The 18,443-nt window shown below is 43.8% G+C and overlaps 1 protein-coding gene across 1 annotated transcript in view; it reads left to right on the top strand.

The window, feature by feature from the left end:
* Positions 1-3,223, top strand: part of DNAJB6 (DnaJ heat shock protein family (Hsp40) member B6) — a 62,604-nt gene extending 59,381 nt beyond the window's left edge. The window contains exon 10 of the mRNA XM_081882684.1: positions 2,941-3,223. Coding sequence (XP_081738810.1) covers positions 2,941-3,023 — 83 coding nt within the window. The 3' untranslated portion in view covers positions 3,024-3,223. The remainder of the gene's footprint in view (positions 1-2,940) is intronic.
* Positions 3,224-18,443: the final 15,220 nt, after the last annotated feature.

The following is an 18,443-nucleotide window of genomic DNA, read 5'->3' as shown; positions in this document are numbered from 1 at the left end:
TCTACTCCCGGTCTGACTAGCACTGATACCTCTCCATGTTTTCTCCTGATACTGCACGTATCAAGGATGCGTTGTGGTCTGGGCTGGCATGTGAGCAGGTGCTGAACAGGCGAGGCAACTCTTGGTAACAGGAAGCTGACCTTCCCCACAACTGGAGTCACTATGCTTCGACGGCTAGTCAATTGCAGGACACAGGGTTTTTTTTAAGTGGCTCTTTGGAATAACACGAAGGAGGGGTTCGCAGCTGCAGCAGCTACGCCGTTGTCTTGCTGTTGTTTGTAATCTGACAACATAATATTGGAGCCATCTGTGCTTTTTGCTTTGCAAGTAAAATGGGGGCTGTCAAATCCCCACCCATCTCCCGCAGACTAGGGCCCATCATGTTAAAATTCTAGACATAGTGCGGTTTGCCAGGTAGCACAGCCTTGGGCATTAGAAAAACACACCAGGGAGCGCAAGTGATTGAGGTAAAGTTCCATATTTTTTTAAAGGGACCAGAGCCTATCAAATGTCAGATTCAAAATTTACAATGCTTCCTTGTTTAAAATCATTGCATCTTTTTACAAACTTTGTTCGATCAGGTAAGTATCACTATTCCCTGTACTGTGCATGGCAGAGACAAGAAAGTTGCCAAAAATAGACTTTGGCACTGGTCAACTTTTCCCAGCATCAGTTATAGGGTGCATTGGGTAGTGTGCGTAGATGCCTTGCATCCAGCAGGCCACAGGTTCAGTACCTGGCATCTCCCATGAAAACTGATCTCAGGAGCAGGAAGGTGTATTTTGAAGCGTAGTCTGGATGTGTCTTGAAGAGCAGCTGCCGGTTGAAGTATACAGTGCTGGACGACATAGACCAGTGGTCAGATGAAGATTGTTTCATATATTCTATGAATCGTGTTGCTAGAACTCTAGTACTTCTCGCCCCATTGGGTCCTCACTTCTTTGCTGAGACAGACACCTGTGCAATTTTGTCTCTCCTGTGAGATCCAACGGTTGGTTGTAGCCTTGTATCTGGAAGTGGTGGAAGTACCAGCTTACATTGTCAATATTAATCCCCTGTTGGCAACCTGGTGCTCCACCTACAAGGCTCCTGCTGATGGGCCCTCACCTGCGATTTGGGAGTCTTGCCACTGCCTTTGTTGGGTTCATACTGTCTCTGAATGAGATCATATGTTCTGCATCAGGGACAGCTGTCCCTAGGATGAGCGATACCTAACTTGCAATAGTTTGTCCTCCCTGGTTAGGTAACTGACTGAACTGGTAAATGGCAGTAGTTCTGAAAAACTGTTTTAAGCAGCTCCCCCATTTTTGGAGTAGCTGAACTTGAACCCAGTGAATAATTTCAACCTTGGATACGAGAGAAGAGAGTGCCCGTTGGTAGGTAGTGTTCAAAACTGTCGGTGGCTCCCTTTTGGGCTGAATATCGCCCACCAACCCCCCAACCCCCATCTGGTCACTTGTTTACCCTACCAAATTTTAACCAATGCAATTAAACCTGCATTTTCCTTGTAAGGACAAGAGGGTGGTTTCTCAGTGTTTTATCTCTTGGGTTTTGTATGCAATTTCCCCATTAAAATAGTTTGTCAAAGAGTTTAGAAACAGAACAACCACTGTCCATGGAGCAGCCTTCATATGTCATAGCAGGTGATTTCAGCTCTAAGTAATTGGTTGCACTACAGATTTCTGTAGAATTCAAATGGAAAACTACCTGTTTCTTCATAATTCAAATGGAAGCTCACTTATTCCAGGCAGGGTTGCTTCCCCACCTGCACCAAATGTTTGGCTAGTCTGCTTGTACAGGGCAATGCATTAAACTGCTGTAAGTATATCACGGCCCAAGTATTCTAGTGCAGGTTAGTCTCCTGTCGACTTAAGCACTATAACTGCTTAATCCCCATTGAAATGAGCTAGTGCTCTTTGCCTCGTATACTGTCTCACTTCTGCAAACAGTACAGATAATTTAAAATACCTGCCCACCCCATCATTTAAACTTGTACACATTTGATAAGAAAATAAACAAGGCCATCCCGAATTCCTTTGAATGTTTTGTTAACTCTTTTCTAAATTTCAAAGGAATGCCTTCAGAAACGAGCCACAGAGATGACCTTAAAACAGCCTTTAAAAACTGGTACACATTTAAACTTGTACACATTTGATAAGAAAATAAACAAGGCTATCCAGAATTCCTTTGAATGTTTTGTTAACTCTTTCCCAAATTTCAAAGGAATGCCTTCAGAAACAAGATACAGAGATGACCTAAAAACAGCCTTTAAAAACCGGTAGGGTTGTTAAAAGCCAAATTAACAAGGGAAGACTTATTTCAACAAAAGTTTTCAAAACCTCAACTGATGACAGTCAGGGTTGCTCTGAAATAGGACCGAGTAGATCACAGGAGAAGGGAGGGAGCTAAATTCACAACCTAGCCTGCAGTTTTTGAGAGGGAGGACCCAATGGAAGCAAAAAGGGCCATTTCAGTTAACAATATAGTTAAACTATATTGCATTTATTTAGGGCTGGACAAGGCAGTCCTTTTGGTTGTTGTTGTTTTTTGACTCACAGGTGCATAGTAAACAATCTCGTCAAGACCTAGCCATTTAGAGATATTTACAACAGGGAACTCTTCAGATGATGGACAGAGTGCCTCTGAAGTGAAGGCTAATGGGAACTTTCAATATGGCCAGGAGGCCTTTGCACTGAGCCTATGGCTGGTGGTCACCTTTTGGAAGTAACTTTACATGTGGAGAAGCTAGCTTTGGTAGGCCAACTGTTAAGGAAATGTGAGAGACCTGGGAGGGAGGAACCTTGCACCTGCTGAAGCCCTGTGCTTGTGCTCCTCAGGGGCGACCTGCCTTGCATTTTCAGAAGGCTTAAAATCAGAATGCTTCTGCTTTAATGAAGGGAAATCTATATGAACAATGTTTTACCAGCCGTGTCTCCTCAGGATACAAAGAAGTCAGCAAGAGGAAGAAGCAGAAGCTGAGGGAGGAGCAGAAGAAGAAGAAGTCAGCCAAGGCACCCTATTAAAATGGACTTCGATGCCCCCCAGCACAGACCCTCTCGCTCTCACACCACTTGACCCCACCTACACTCCTTTCCTGGTGCTTATATTTTCTTACGGCTAATCTCACTTAGCAAGGGGGGGGGAGAGACTATGGCTCCTCTCTAAAGTACACTAAACTTGCACTATTACGCTTGAGCACCACAGATTTGCTTGAGTTTCTGTATGGCACCCCTGTCAGAAACCCGCTCCACGGAAGTCACTTCCATTGAAATCAGTGGGTTTGGCTTCTGAGCAGCGTGTTTAGGATCAGGGTGCATCCGATGCATCAGATAAGCAGATCCCGGCTTGAAATGTGTTTTATTTTCGAAAAAAGAATAATAATAATGTGGTAGAACCTTTTCAACCTTTTTTCTTTCCTGGGGCTAAAGCTATCGTAGTCTAGTGTGCTTCTTCTAGAACTTAGAAAGGTTGTAAACGATGTGTCTATATTTCCAAAAAAAAAACAACAACAAACGATGTGTCTATATTTCCAAAAAAACAAACGGTTTTCATCATGGGATATTCTGACCTTAATATGTTTCTCATTTCATATGACCTCAGTTTTCCTTAGCTGGACTCCCCCATAATGACTGAGGATCAGTTCTCGGGAGATTCAGCCCTGCATCTTATTTTCCACAGGGGAAGAAGCAGTTGATTTTTCTTGCTTGCATGTGCCATTATTGATGTGCTATGGATCACAAACAGTGGGCCATGATTGTGAGAGAGAGCAAGTCCCCCCCCCCCCACAAGCTTCTTCGTGAAATCAACCCTTGCGAGTTCATTATGTTCCCCAGAACTGTCTCTCGCCAAATAATAAAAGGCATACTTTGAAATACTACCCTATGTCCATTGCCCGAAAATCAGTAGCCTTGATGATGTGTTCATGCCAAGTAGAGCAAGGGTCACAGCACCTCACCGCACCTGCCAGAAATCGCCCCTTTTCCTAGGGTGGCATGTGAGGGTGGAGTGGAGCCTTGACTAGCCAGAAAGAGCTTACGGCCTGTGTTCCTTGGTCAGATCTAGAATACGTATTTGTACATTGGGTATATACAGTGTGTGCTGGTTCCCATTTGGTCTAAATTGGGGTTGAAGGGGTGAATTAAGGAGTCGGATGTAGCAAGGCAACTTCATTCCCCTCCATATAAATGTTTCATTTGCATGGTACATGGCTTCTGTTAACCTCATAAATACTACTAAGTTGGAGCCTTCCATTCCTTTTAACTTTTCCCAAGCATGGTTACTGTAGAAGCAAGTTGCCTCTTGCTGCTTAATCCGCGATTTGAAGTTCTCAGCTGCTTTGGTCTCCTGTGTGTTCTCCCCTCCCTTCTCTCCCTGATAAATTATGTGGCAATTCTCTTCCTTGGCACTGTTGGAAACCCCAAATTTCCTAGAGAAATGGTTGATTAGCCCCCCTAATAATGTATCTTAGGTCCAGGAAGATTAGGTTGCAAGAGGATTTGGGGTACTTACTTGGATTAATCTTTAATGCTGGTATTATGAAAATGTAATCTTGTGCAACTCATTAGGTATTTAAAACACAATATGTCTGAAGTTTGATGCTGAACCATCCCCCCCCCTTTTTTTGTTACATGAATACCACTGATTTGTGTCGTGCCGTGTTACTAATATTTAAAGAAATAAAGCAAGTTCCCCATTCCTTGACTTTTTATTTTTATTTGAACAGTGCAAAGAATGGACTTCTGACATATATATATATAAAAGTCAGGATGCTAAACTAACTCCATGGAAGTTTCTGCAAAGAGGGAATTTTTGCGTCGCTAACAAGATGAAGGGTGGATTTATAGCTCTCAGTAGAAATGTATATTAATTGGAATTGCTTCTGAGGAGGTAACAAGAGACAGCAGGAGATACTAGGGACAGAAGAACAGATAGCTTAAGTCTGAGAAACACTCTAAAAACCTTAATATTACACACACAGAGAGAGAGAGATTTATTCACACAATAAATATAATCGCATAACATTTTTAGAATCTATCCAAATATATTCTCAAGCACTTTAATGATATGTAGTGCCACCTTCATGCCATATGTACATTACAATTTCAATATACCATTTTTGAAAATTGGAATGTTTTACTGCACACATTTTCTGTGATTATATTTCTTGGCTGAATAAATTTGTGTGTGATTGCCTGAAATGGTTTTATACTAGGTTTATTATTATTATTTTTACCTTGAGTTTTAGCTCTCTGTTCCAAGAGATGCCAACATGACTGTTATTCTTATGGGTTGCAGAAATAAGTATAAGAACATAGTGACTCTGTTTCTCACTTACTGGAGCCCAATAATGGATTTCTCGATGACACGTTAGGGTTTGGTGCCACTGGCCAAGGGAATCTCTGGTGTGCTGGGTTTTAAAATAAAACGCCCTGGGGAAATTCGATTGTGTAGGTCTCGCTTCATTCACAGCCTGGGCCTTGCCGGAGATGACTGGAACTGTTGATTTTTGCCACCTTGGGTGCAGCATCCCATTAATCCAAGCACTTGGGGATCATATAGATCCATCATGATTGCAGGTGGGCTGGGCTATGCCCACAACCTGAATGCAGCCCCCATAAGATAGCCTAGGAGAATCCGGCCTTTGAATGGGGAAACATTAACCACCCTTGTTCTAAATCAGGCATAGGAAAACTCGGTCCTCCAGATGTTTTGGGACTACAATTCCCATCATCCCTGACCACTGGTTCTGCTAGCTAGGGATCATGGGTCAACATTGATGCCAAAATCCAGCATCGCCTGAGCTCTGCGAGTGTGGCTTTCTCCCGATTGAAGTGCAGAGTGTTTGAGGACCGGGACATTTGCAGGGAAACCAAAATGCTTGTTTACAAAGCTATTGTACTACCAATCTTAATGTGTGCTTGTGAAACATGGACCACTTATAAACGCCACCTCCAACCTCTTGAAAGATTCAATCCACAGTGTCTCTGAAAAATCTTACACAACCCTTGGGAGGACAGGTGAACTAATACCAGTGTACTGGATGAAGCAAATATCACCTGATTCTTCAACATCAACTTTGTTGGACTGGTCATGTTGTGCGGATGCCTGATTATTGTCTTCAAAAGCAACCACTCTATTCCGAACTTAAAAATGAAAAGTGTAATGCTGGTGGTCAACAAAAGAGATTTAAAGACTGTCTCAAGGCAAATCTTTAAAAAGGTAGCATAAACACCAACAACTTGGAAACACTTGCCTGCAAGCACTCCAGTTGGAGAACAGCCTTTACCAAAGTTGTCATGGGCTTTGAAGAACCTCAAACTCAGGCTGCAAGGGAGAAGCGTGCTAAGAGGAAGGCACGCTTGGCAAATCCACACTGTGATCAACTCCTGCCCGGTAACCTACGTCCTCACTGTGAAAGGACGTGTGGATCCAGAATTGGCCTCCACAGTCACTTACAGACTCATTGTTAAAACCATGTTTATGGAAAACAATCTTACTTGGCTATGAGTGATCGCCAAAGAAGTCCCAAAACATCTGGAGGACCGAGTTTGCCTATGCCTGTTCTAAATCTTACTTGCTGTGCATAAACTGGCCAGTGATCCCACTGGAAGAACTTATACTTCCTGTATGGAGATTCAAATTAGTTTGACTGTTTTCTGCTTGCAAATGTAAGTTTAGATTTTAAAAACACACACATCCTAGAAGGTCCCTCTGACATGCTTCCTTCTACAGGTGATTTAACAGGACAGACTGTTTCTGCAAAGTTGTGACCAGCAGGTTTTACTGGCTATATTGGAGTCATTTCAAGGAAATGATTTAGGACAAAGCAAATTCGGGGCCCATGTGATTCATTTGTGTTGGAGACAATTCACATCCCTTCTAACTCTGATTCTATGCATGATGGAGAGAGGACTGCTTCATGCCACTTCCTTGATTACTGTTCATCTGGGTGGAAAATATGATTTATGAAGAAATTCTGAATGGTCATCCAGATGAGCCTAATGTAAGTACAGGGTTGGTGGCTGCTGGGATAGCTCAGTATGCAGAGCACGAGACACTTCATCTTGGGGTCGTGGGTTTGAGCACCACATAGGGAATAAGACTCCTGTGTTGCAGGGGGTGGACTAGATGACTCCTTCGGTCCCTTCCCACTCTTATAATTCTATGTGTGATGGAGAGAGGACTGAATCCAGGCAGGCATGCTATTGCATGTTTGGGACATGCTTTTTGGCAATTTAAGCCAAGCATAGATAAACTGTAGCCCTCCAGCTATTGTTTGGACTAAAAATCCCATCATCTCTGATCAGTGGCAATGCTGGCTGGGACTGATGGAAACTGGAATCCCACATCTAGAGGACCGTAGACTCCCCATCCCTAATTTAAACGAAAGAGTCTGAGTTAACCAAGGCAACATTCCCAAAAGAATGGTTTGTGAATATTCAGTTACTTTCAATACCTCGTATGAACTATAGTATTGTTTATACATTAGCATTCTCTCTCCACCCGCCCCCCACTTTGTTAAGCAATGGGTTGTTGTTTTTCCTTGTTGGCATGCACACTTAGTGCGCAGAGAGGATTTTTATCCGCAATAGTCACAAAAAAGCAGTGAACTGGCCCAATAATTGCATGTGGGTTTGAAATGCAGTAGATGTGTGTGTTTAGTGGGAGGTGGTTAGTGATAATAACCCCGCTTCCTCAATGCCACTGCCTGGATCCGGATGATTGGAAGGAGAAGAGCGTACTTTGCATCAAAGATCTGAAAAAAAAGTGATCTTCTGAAAAGAAGTCTCAGCCGCAAAAATATTCGGAAATCCCTGGTTTTTCAGTTGCATTAAGTTTCTGCTGATGCAAGTGGGAAGAGATGGGTGTTTCTACTTACCAGCCGTATTACTTATGCTTGGGGTTAACATTAATGGAAAATTCCTGCAGTGTTTAGTGAGCCTTTCTTTCCTACCTGTTAGCAGAATGCTGAAATGGAAAATTACCTGAGAATGATTCAGTAGGCATGAGTCCAGCTGGGAGCAGAACCAAGGAGTACCTGCAGAGTTGAATTTTAGCCACACAATTCCTTGCATACATTTGTTTCAAGACTATATCATCTTACAATATCCTAAGGATTTTGTACACCTGCCTTATAGGACACACACTTGACATCTTGCCTGTTGGAGCCAAGCAGAAGCAAATTATTAAATTAAAATTAAAATTGCCTATAAGGCAGCGACAGCAGCAAACAAAATAATCCAGTGCTGGAGTTTTGGCTAGCCAAAATATGAATATATATATATATAAGAAGGGCAGCTGTCATTCAGGACATTTAGCAGCCAATGTAGAGAGAATACGCTCAGAACTGGGAATCTGACAGCATCATAAGAAGTACATCTGGTGGGTGGTGAGTGAAGAGGAAAAATGGATATGATTGATCTGGGTTTGGGATTCTAGGTGAGTGGGTTACTTAATCCCTATCAATGTCTTTTTACATCACCTACCATAATAAAACATTTGCATGGCTTAAATGTTTGAACTGCCCAAATGTTCTTCTTGAATTCTCCTTTCTGCCCCTGCCGTCGGTAACGTGGCTGTCCCTTTTTGAGTCTGGCTGCCTCCCTTTAAGAAAATAAAACAAGCCCCAAGACTGCATGACAAAATTGTTTTTGAAGCAGAAGAAAAGCTGTAGGGGTTTCTTCATACGAGATCCCTTCTGCCTCTGCATATGTGACAAAAACGAAACACTGCAAATTACAGACGGGCAGAATTTGTGGCAGTTTCCATGACGGCAGCAGTTCAGAAATGCACACAGTATCTGGTTAACGAAAGTGTCTTCCCAGTTAAGTGTTGCACTTATTTCTAGCAGTTTGAGAACCTGTTCCCAAGGATGGTTAGAACAGGCATAGGCAGACTTGGCCTTCCAGATGTTTTGGGACTACAATTCCCATCATCCCTGACCACTGGTCCTGTTAGCTAGGGATAATGGGAGTTATAGTCCCAAAATATCTGGAGGGCCGTGTTTGCCTATGCCTGGGTTAGAACTTACAGAAAGGAGAAGCTTGTGAATGATCTTGCACGTCTCAACCAGGCCAAGTGTGTTTCAGATGTGCTGCCTGTCGTACTGCTGTCTCTAGACCAGTGTTTCCCAACCTTGTGCCTCCAGCTGTTTTTGGACTACAATTCCCATCATCCCTGACCACTGGTCTTGCTAGTCAGGGATGATGGGAGTTGTAGTTCAAAAACAGCTGGAGGCACAAGGTTGGGAAACACTGCTCTAGACACCACTTTACTAAGGTAAAGTTGTGATCCATGTTTGTTCCCGTCACCATGGTAGAAAAATCTGTGGTATGGCTGTGATTAGAAGTTTTGTGTAAAGGCGCCCCCATGTGGTGAACGCACGCATTTCAGGCAGAAGACAGAATTTGCTGTTTTCAAAATATAATCCAGTGTATTTAGTCTTGACAGCAACATATAACAAATAGAACAAATTGTAGTGCTGTTTTGATTTCTCTTTCTCCCCCTTTAAATACTGGTAAAGTTCACATTCCAGGACAGTATTTCCCAACTTGAGCAGTTTTGATATCTAGGGCACACACAGTGGATTTTCCTCCTAAGTGAAAATTGGATGCCTACCTAATAGTAGTAGTAGTAGATAGATAGATAGATAGATAGATAGATAGATAGATAGATTCTTTATTGTCATTACACAAGTGCAACATTGCACAAGTGCAACGAAATTGGATGCCATCCCTTAAAAACAACAAAAGCAAAACAACAACAACAACCAAACAAACCACATTCCAGCCACACCCACACCCACACCCATCAAACTCCCAGGTCACACTATCGAGTTACAGCATTCAAAAAGGCCACAGCTCTTGGATAGAAACTATTTTTCAGTCTATTTGTCCTTGACTTGATGTTTCTATATCTCCTGCCAGAAGGCAGTAGTGCAAACAGACTGTATCCCGGGTGAGATGAATCCTGCAGGATGTTGTTTGCTTTCCTAAGACAACGGGAACCGTACAGTTCTTCCAAAGATGGGAGAGGATGACCAATAATCCTTTGGGCTGTGGTTATGACCTTCTGGAGCACCTTCCTCTCCCTAGCTGTACAACTGGAGAACCAAGCACAAATACAGTATGTGAGAATGCTCTCTATGGAGCCTCGGTAGAAGGACACCAGCAGTCTCTCACTCAGATTGTTCTTCTTTAAAAGTCTGAGGAAATAAATTCTCTGCTGGGCCTTCTTCACCAGAGCAGTGGTATTTGCGCTCCAAGTCATGCCCTGATCGATAGTCACTCCCAAAAACCTGAATTCCGCCACCCTCTCCACCCGTTCCCCGTTGATATACAAGGGCTGAATGTCCGCCTTTTTTTTCCTGTAATCCACCACCAATTCCTTGGTCTTAGCCGTATTAAGAGCCAGATTGTTCTCTCCACACCAAACACAGAGCCGCTCCACCTCGTCCCGATAGGCGGACTCATCCCCTCCTGAAATGAGCCCCACCACCGTAGTGTCATCAGCAAACTTGATGATTTTGTTGCTGGAATAGATGGCTGTACAGTCATACGTATAGAGAGTATAGAGCAGGGGACTCAACACACAACCCTGTGGTGAGCCGGTGTTAAGGCTAAGGGCTGTGGACATATGTGACCCTACTCTAACCCTCTGAGAACGTTCTGACAAAAAATCCAAAAAATCCAAAACTAGTAGTAGTAGTAACAACAACAACAACAACAACAACACTGCATTTTCTACAGAATGCAAAGATTTGGCAAATTAGCAGAATATAAAAATACATTTCCAAAAACAACATCACTACAAAATATTGTCATTACAATGATGACTGAAAAACTACCATCATTCTTATTGGAAGACGATTTACCTGTTTAGATTTTTGGTACACATTCCTCAGGCTAAAAATGTTAATAGCAATGGTTCTGATACATGCACCTCACTTTTGAACAGTCTTGCAACTATTCAAGACACCATTTCCTCCTAAGCAGGTACATTCCCTTATTACCTGCTTAAAAAATAAGGTTGCATGTTAAAGCATGCACCCAAATATGCATAAAGGGGTAAGAATATAATAATTTCCACTCTTTAAATGAATGCCGCACTTTGAGCACTTAAGGACTAAGACAGGGCTAAGACACAACTTGGGTGGAGAATCTTCTGTGCATCCACAGTTACTCTTGTTTTGACTGGTGAACATCAAGCCTGGGAGCTGCTGGTTTGTCTGTTTTCAGGAGAAGCTGCCTGTACTTTATTTGGTGCAGAAATGACATTTAAATGCAAGAGAGTGTATTTAAAAGCATTGCCACGTTGGTAATGAAACTATTATGCTCTACACAAATCTGCAAAGCAGTGTCGTGGTTCGCATGCCCATGGTGTCTGCTGTCATAGGATCACACCAACAGCCAGAAGAAATGATGTTATGCATTTGCTTCTATTTCCATGGGGCCAAGGCTGACATTTTGCAATTTGATTTATATTGTCGTCATCATTTATTAAATTTGCATACTGTCCTTCATCCAGAAAATCTCAGGGTGGCTCACAGCATAAAAATGCAGAATAGAACCACAAAGTACATCATAAAACAAGAACAAAACCAATAACACTGCCTCCCACAAACACATTTAAAGGACATAGAGTGTTAATCAGCCTAATACCTGGTTTAAGAGGAATGTTTTTGCCTGGCGCCTAAGAAATGCTGGGGAGAGTATTTCCAATGGTCTTCTTTCCTTTTTTTAATGTAGGGAAATCTTTATTTCTGTTTCAATTGTTGTTGTCTTTTGTGCAGTAATAATTTGTCTGCATTCTTCTGTTTTCTACTCATTCATCTGCTGATGTCTCAACAAGAGAGTTTGGGTTTCTAACTTTAAAGCATTTAAGAGCTGAACAGCAAAAAGAGGCAAATCTCAGTTACGGTTTTAATAACGCAATATTGCTCACACACGTTACAAGGCTCAGGTTAGATTTTGCCCGATTGCTCCTTGCTCCCGTTGGCTGGCACAAAATGTTCCCCCCTCTTCCCTTGGAAGTGGGCGCTCTGCTTCTTGGCAGAGTAGGAAGAGTGGCAGCCGCCCAATCTAGTTTGTACCAGCAGCTAATAAACTGGAATAGAGTTTCAGAAGAAAGCCCCAGTTTTCCCTTTTTGAGTTCTGCTCCAAATGTCCCAGGCCATATGCTTCTTCCGCCCGTTCTTCACACGCGTCTATGCTCTGCTGTAAACTTTAAAAAACGGGTCCAGCTTTTCATAACTCAAAGGGATAAATCTGGTGCCAGATCTTGGGCTTCATCTGAAAGTACAGATGGGAGAAAAAGGTGTTTGCCAGATAAGTTTTCCGCCACAGCTGCTCAGGCCTGCGATGCTAAAAGGCAGGTAGAGCTGAGAAATGTGAACTTCAACATCAGAGAATTGTGTATACAAATAAAAACCCCAAAGCTCTTTCCATAGCAGCTAGCCTGGTTTAGTAGAGAGAAATGGTGGTCTGATTACAGTGGTACCTCGGGTTACATACGCTTCAGGATACAGACTCCAGAAATATTACCTCAGGTTAAGAACTTTGCTTCAGGATGTGTACAGAAATCGTGCTCCGGCGGCTTGGCAACAGCAGGAGGCCCCATTAGCTAAAGTGGTGTTTCAGGTTAAGAACAGTTTCAGGTTAAGAACGGACCTCCGGAACAAATTAAGTACATAACCAGAGGTACCACTGCATTCGCTTTTAGTGGTAGTGAAAAGAAGTCGATCTTTTTAAAATTTTGTGTGGCTTTGTTGCTTGTAAGGGCAAAGCAGAAACAGGAGGAAACAATCTGGGAAATAAGGGGTAAGTAGTGACATGGGGACGCGGGTGGCGCTGTGGTCTAAACCACTGAGCCTAGGACTTGCCGATCAGAAGGTCGGCGGTTCGAATCCCCGCGACGGGGTGAGCTCCCGTTGCTCGGTCCCTGCTCCTGCCAACCTAGCAGTTCGAAAGCACATCAAAGTGCAAGTAGATAAATAGGTACTGCTCAGGCGGGAAGGTAAACGGCATTTCCATGCGCTGCTCTGGTTCACCAGAAGCGGCTTAGTCATGCTGGCCACATGACCCGGAAGCTGTACGTCGGCTCCCTCGGCCAATAAAGCGAGATGAGCGCCGCAACCCCAGAGTCGCTCATGACTGGACCTAATGGTCAGGGGTCCCTTTACCTTTAGTGACACAGGAGCAGAGCAGGAACAGAGAGCCCCAAAGGTTGTAGCCTTTCCTCATGGGGAATTGCTCCATTCCCTTGATCATTTTGGTTTGCCCTTTTCTAAACCCTTTCGATTTCTACAACATCCTTGTGGAGCTGAGGTGACCAGAAGAGTACACAGTGTTCCAAGTGTGGTCGCACTGTAGATTTGTATAATGGCCTTTATGATATTGGCAGCTTTGTTTTGATTACTTTCCTAACGATCCCTATCAGGGAATCTGCCTTTCCCCACAGCTGCCTCACACTGGGGCAGTGCAAACAGATCCAATATGTAAAAAGAAAAAAACAAAGGGAGAACATTCTGAAAATGATTACAGCTAAAAATATCTAAAAGCAGTTATAGTGAGAAACATTCCATGCAGTGATCTTGGGCCCTTAAGAAAAGGTGACTGGCAAGATCCAAAGGGGGCAGCAGATCCAATGTAGATCTTTATTCCCCACCCCACCCCCGCTGCTGATGTACATCTTCACTCAACCCTTCATCTCTGGCAAGCCAAGGTGGGAGACACCATTTGGTGGTTTGCCTCAGGTGCCAAAATGTCTTGGGCTGGCACTGGTGTCCAGGAACTGTATTCTCCATCCATCCAATGCCTGGGTATACAGTTATGTTTTTAAATTCCCCCTGAGAGTTAAAAATGATGGTGACAGGTGCACCCTCAATAGGGAAGGCATTCCACAACTGGGCAACCAACACTGAAAAGGTCTTTATCATGGGGCAGCAGCAACTGGGCAGCCCCGAGTGGTAGCACCACCAACAAGGCCTCACTTGCCAATCACAGTGTCTAGGATCATTGGTGCTCTTTTAGACTTGGGAACCAAGCCATTTAGGGCTCTATAATATGCTAGTACCAACACCTTGAGTTGGGCCCAGCAGCTCACTGACAGCCCATGCAGTGTTTTCAGGACCAGGATCACATGGTCCCATCAGGCTGCCCCAAATACCAACCTTCTGCACTAGCTGCAGCTCCAGACCATCTACAAGGGCAGCCCCAGGTAGATCACATCGCAGTAGCCCAAATGGGATGTCACTAGAGCATGGACAACTGAGGCTATCCTGGTCTAGGGATGGCCATAGCTGGGCTTAAGGACTCCTAGCAACAAAAGCCGCTTGAGACTCCAGTGACAAGCTGGAATCCAGGAGTGTTCCCAAAATATGAACCTGATCCTTCAGGGGGAGTACAACCTGACCCTCTCATAATAATAATAATTTATTATTTATACCTCACCCATCTGGCTGGGTTTCCCCAGCCACTCGGGTGGCTTCCATCCGAATATTAAAAACAATACAGCATCAGATATTAAAAACTTCCCTAAACAGGGCTGCCTTCAGTTGTCTTTTAAAAGTAAAATAGTTGTTTATTGCCTTGACATCTGCTGGGAGGGCGTTCCACAGGGCAGGCACCACTACTGAGAAGGCCCTACGCCTGGTTCCCTGTAACCTCACTTCTCACAGCGAGGGAACTGCCAGAAGGCCCTCAGAGCTGGACCTTAGTGTCCAGGCAGAATGATGGGGGTGGAGACGCTCCTGCAGGTATTCTGGACCGAGGCCATTTAGGGCTTTAAAGGTCAGCACCAACACTTTGAATTCTGCTTGGAAACATACTGGGAGCCAATGTAGGTCTTTCAAGACCGGTGTTATATGGTCTCAGCGACCACTCCCAGTCACCAGTCTAGCTGCCACATTCTGGATTAATTGCAGTTTCCGAGTCAACTTCAAAGTTAGCCCCACATAGAGTGCATTGCAGTAGTCCAAGCGAGAGATAACCAGAGATGCACCACTCTGGTGAGGCAGTCCGTGGGCAGACAGGGTCTCAGCCTGCATACCAGATGGAGCTGGTAAACAGCTGCCCTGGACACAGAATTAACCTGTGCCTCCTAGAGCTGAAAAGCCAATAGAAAAACAAATTCGTTCATAAGAACATAAGAAGAGCCTGCTCGACCCATCTAGCTCATCTTGGTCTTGTAGTGGCCAACCAGATCCCTATGGGAAGCCTGCAAACAGCACCTGAGCCCCACAGCCACCCTCCCCAACTGCATTCCCAGAAAGTGGTATTCAGAACACACTGTGTCTGCCAGTGGAGGTACAACATTGCCATCTGGCTAGCTAAGTCCCAAAACAGTCCAAGACCCAAAACGTTTGTGAGCATCTGAATGCAATCAGAAAGTGACGCTGCAATATTCCAGATAAAGATAGTTTTTGCCTTATCTACATTTTTGAGAATGACCTTCAATAGGTAACTTTTCAAAAATCCATTAAACTTGCACATTCATTAAAGTTACACAATTGTTTTAATCATGGCCTATAAGGAAAAAAGAGAACCCACTTAAAAATCAGAATTAAACAGAATGATTAAAAATTCAATTTCTCGACTGCACTAAATGGCCACATTCTCTTCCTTTGTCGATTAACATTGCAAAGTACAACCCCCCCCCTCCGATTGTGAGATACCGGCTGCCGCTCAATGAAATCACATTTACTTTCAGGATGATAAGCTGCATCAGCTAGAAGCAGGAGCCAGAAATTAAAAAACGAGGGATTTTGCCCACATAAAAATAGAATTTCATACTTGACTTCCTACCTCACTTCAAACACCACATGGTGCCGTGGTTTAGCCCCTGTTTGCTCCTCCTAATATTTTTGTCTCTAATAACAATATCTTACCCATGTCAGGGGAGCACAATAGATCTTGTCTCCTTCTGTTGCTGCAGGTAACTGTCGTCTTGCACCGCTGAATGTGACTGAGCCTCATTCACACGTACCTTGGCCTGCTTCGTGGGGTCATTCACAAAACCTTTTTGAGCATAGTCAATACGCAGTAAAGCTCCAGTGAATCGCCTTACCGACTGCTCTTGCAAATAGATGGGCCGGTCCTACTGTCAGACAGACTGAGGTGCCTGCCTCTTAGGCAACAGGAGCTGGGAGGCAGCAATGAGGAACGTTGAGGATGTGAGCAAAAAGCAGGAAGATGCCTCCTGTCTCCAGTTTCCCATTTAATATTTTAATGATCCAGATCACAATATTTGCATCTCTCCCCCTGCCCTTCACTATCATATAGTGAAGAGCAGGAAACAGTTTTGTTTCCGCCATTTCTGCCTCATGTGGAGTAGAGTCTATATCCACAGTCGGGTCTTCAGCCAAATTGCCCCTCCTACACCAACTCCTACAAAAGCAGCTTGAACAACTATTTCTGTCGCTTGTCTGTCAGTTGAAGCCTAGCATAGTGGAGGTTGGCCCAACTCAATCATGCTGTTAAGATGCACCTAATACTTCAGAGTCCAGACGAGAGCAGAGGAACCTTAACAAAAGCAACATTTAATGGAATTGTGAAGCTTATCTAAATGAGGGAAGAAGTATGGGGCGGGGGGAGTTATTTCTCATGGCAAGAAGCTGATCCTCTGAGATTTCCCCGGAGACAAATTCAGCAAATAAAAAAAAAGAACAAGAACCTTCCTTCCATAAAACCAAAGGGAATTGTCAGCTCTGAGGCAGAAATTGGAGAGCCCACTCAGGCAAGAAGTGGATTAGGTGATCTCCTATCACAACACGTGCTTGTTACACTGCCTTGAAGGGCTTTCTGCTCCCCTCTTTCATTTCCAGCTGTGGAAAAGATTGAAAGAAGAAAAGAATACATATTTTTGCAATCCTTAATACAAGGTGTTCCAGATGGGACCATGGCCTATGCTTAGAGCCTGCAACCTTCACCCTTACAGGGCTTCTAGTTGCAATGCTTCACAAAGCACTTTTTTGTGGTCATATTGTCGACAAAGGAATCCTGAGCAAGACCCATTGAACTCAGTGAGACTTAGCTCCGAGTAAACCTGCTTAGGATCACAGCTTCTCACACTGGCCCCTTTCAAGCTTCTTATTAATTACAGCTAGACACTAATTGGTTAATATTTAGCCTAACATAACTCCCATAGAAGTCAATGGGAGACCAATCAAGCCAATGGCCCTTGATTATGAACAAAAAGGAAATCTTTTGTCAAGGAACATGAAGCCACTTGAACACTTAAGAGTTCCAGTTACATCCTTAAGACTAGTCAAATTGTGATTAAGTCTTGAAATCCTTTCGTCTATAGTTGCCATTCTTAAAAGGCTCTAGGGTTGCGTGGCGGTGCCACCATTGGGACAGGGGCAGCTTCATTTGCTGCTTTTCTCATGAAAACGAACAATTCCGTCCCATATTTAAGTTCTAGTAATTCAGCACTTTGAGTTTTTTCTCTCCCTTTAGCTCAAAGGAGCCCACCCCCAATTCCCAATCTGGTAACTGAAGCAACCATGTCTAGATACTTCTCCCTAGACGCTAAACATATGGGATGGGCAGACCTGTCCATTGTGGTTTCTCTTTCCTCCTGATTTTCTCATTTCTCCATCCTTTAAAGAACTAGGTAGGCCTGACCTACCTACTCCACTTCAACTTCCACGTCTACCTGCAAGAGTCCTACTCAGCTGCTAGAAGCCCCCAAGAGAGTAGCCAATGTGACAGAAAAACACGACTGACACCTTTTATCCAGGTAAGTGTTCCATAAAAGGAAGGGCAACTATGACACACCCAGTACGATGGATAGTTTCATTCCAGCTCAACCCAAGATGCCAAACTATTGGGAGGGCTTCAATGGAATGATTTTATTGCAATGAATTCTAGAACTCTATTGTGTGGCCATGCCTTTTTGGATCGTCTCTACCCAAGAAAATAACTTGACATAGCACAGATATTAAAAAGAGTAACACTCAGAAACTGCCCTCTGCCAGCTCTTCAAAACAGGGCCATCCTCTGTAAAATGGGATACGTGGACACCCCATTCGTACTCTTCAGTAGTCAAGGCCAATGTCAGCAACCAACACTGGGCACTGGGCAGTCCCTGGGGTATCAGCACCCTAGATGTGTTCACCAGCATCTGGCCAATGGGCATCTACAAACCACCTTGTTAAATTTCCCACAATGCCCTGGAGTGAGAGGCATTGTGGGGCATTGTGGGAAATTTAAAATGGCAGCCAGACAGCATCAATTGGAGGCTGGCACTGATTGGAGAAGTAAACCAAGAGGCCACATAGATGGCTTCACCCCCATCTGTATTTTACTCTAGTGGGGAGAAGGCTGTTGGCTCTTCTTATGTTCCCCACAAATGTGTAAACTAGGGCTGCACTTCATGTATTGGGCATGGTGGGCTTAGTTTCAGGAAAGCTTGCACTGCCATCAATTTGCATTTAAAGTGCC

The sequence above is a fragment of the Podarcis melisellensis genome, assembly GCF_964234715.1.
Source record: "Podarcis melisellensis genome assembly, chromosome: 12".
NCBI classification, from domain to species: Eukaryota; Metazoa; Chordata; class Lepidosauria; order Squamata; family Lacertidae; genus Podarcis; species Podarcis melisellensis.
This window is presented reverse-complemented; position numbering and strand designations above follow the sequence as displayed.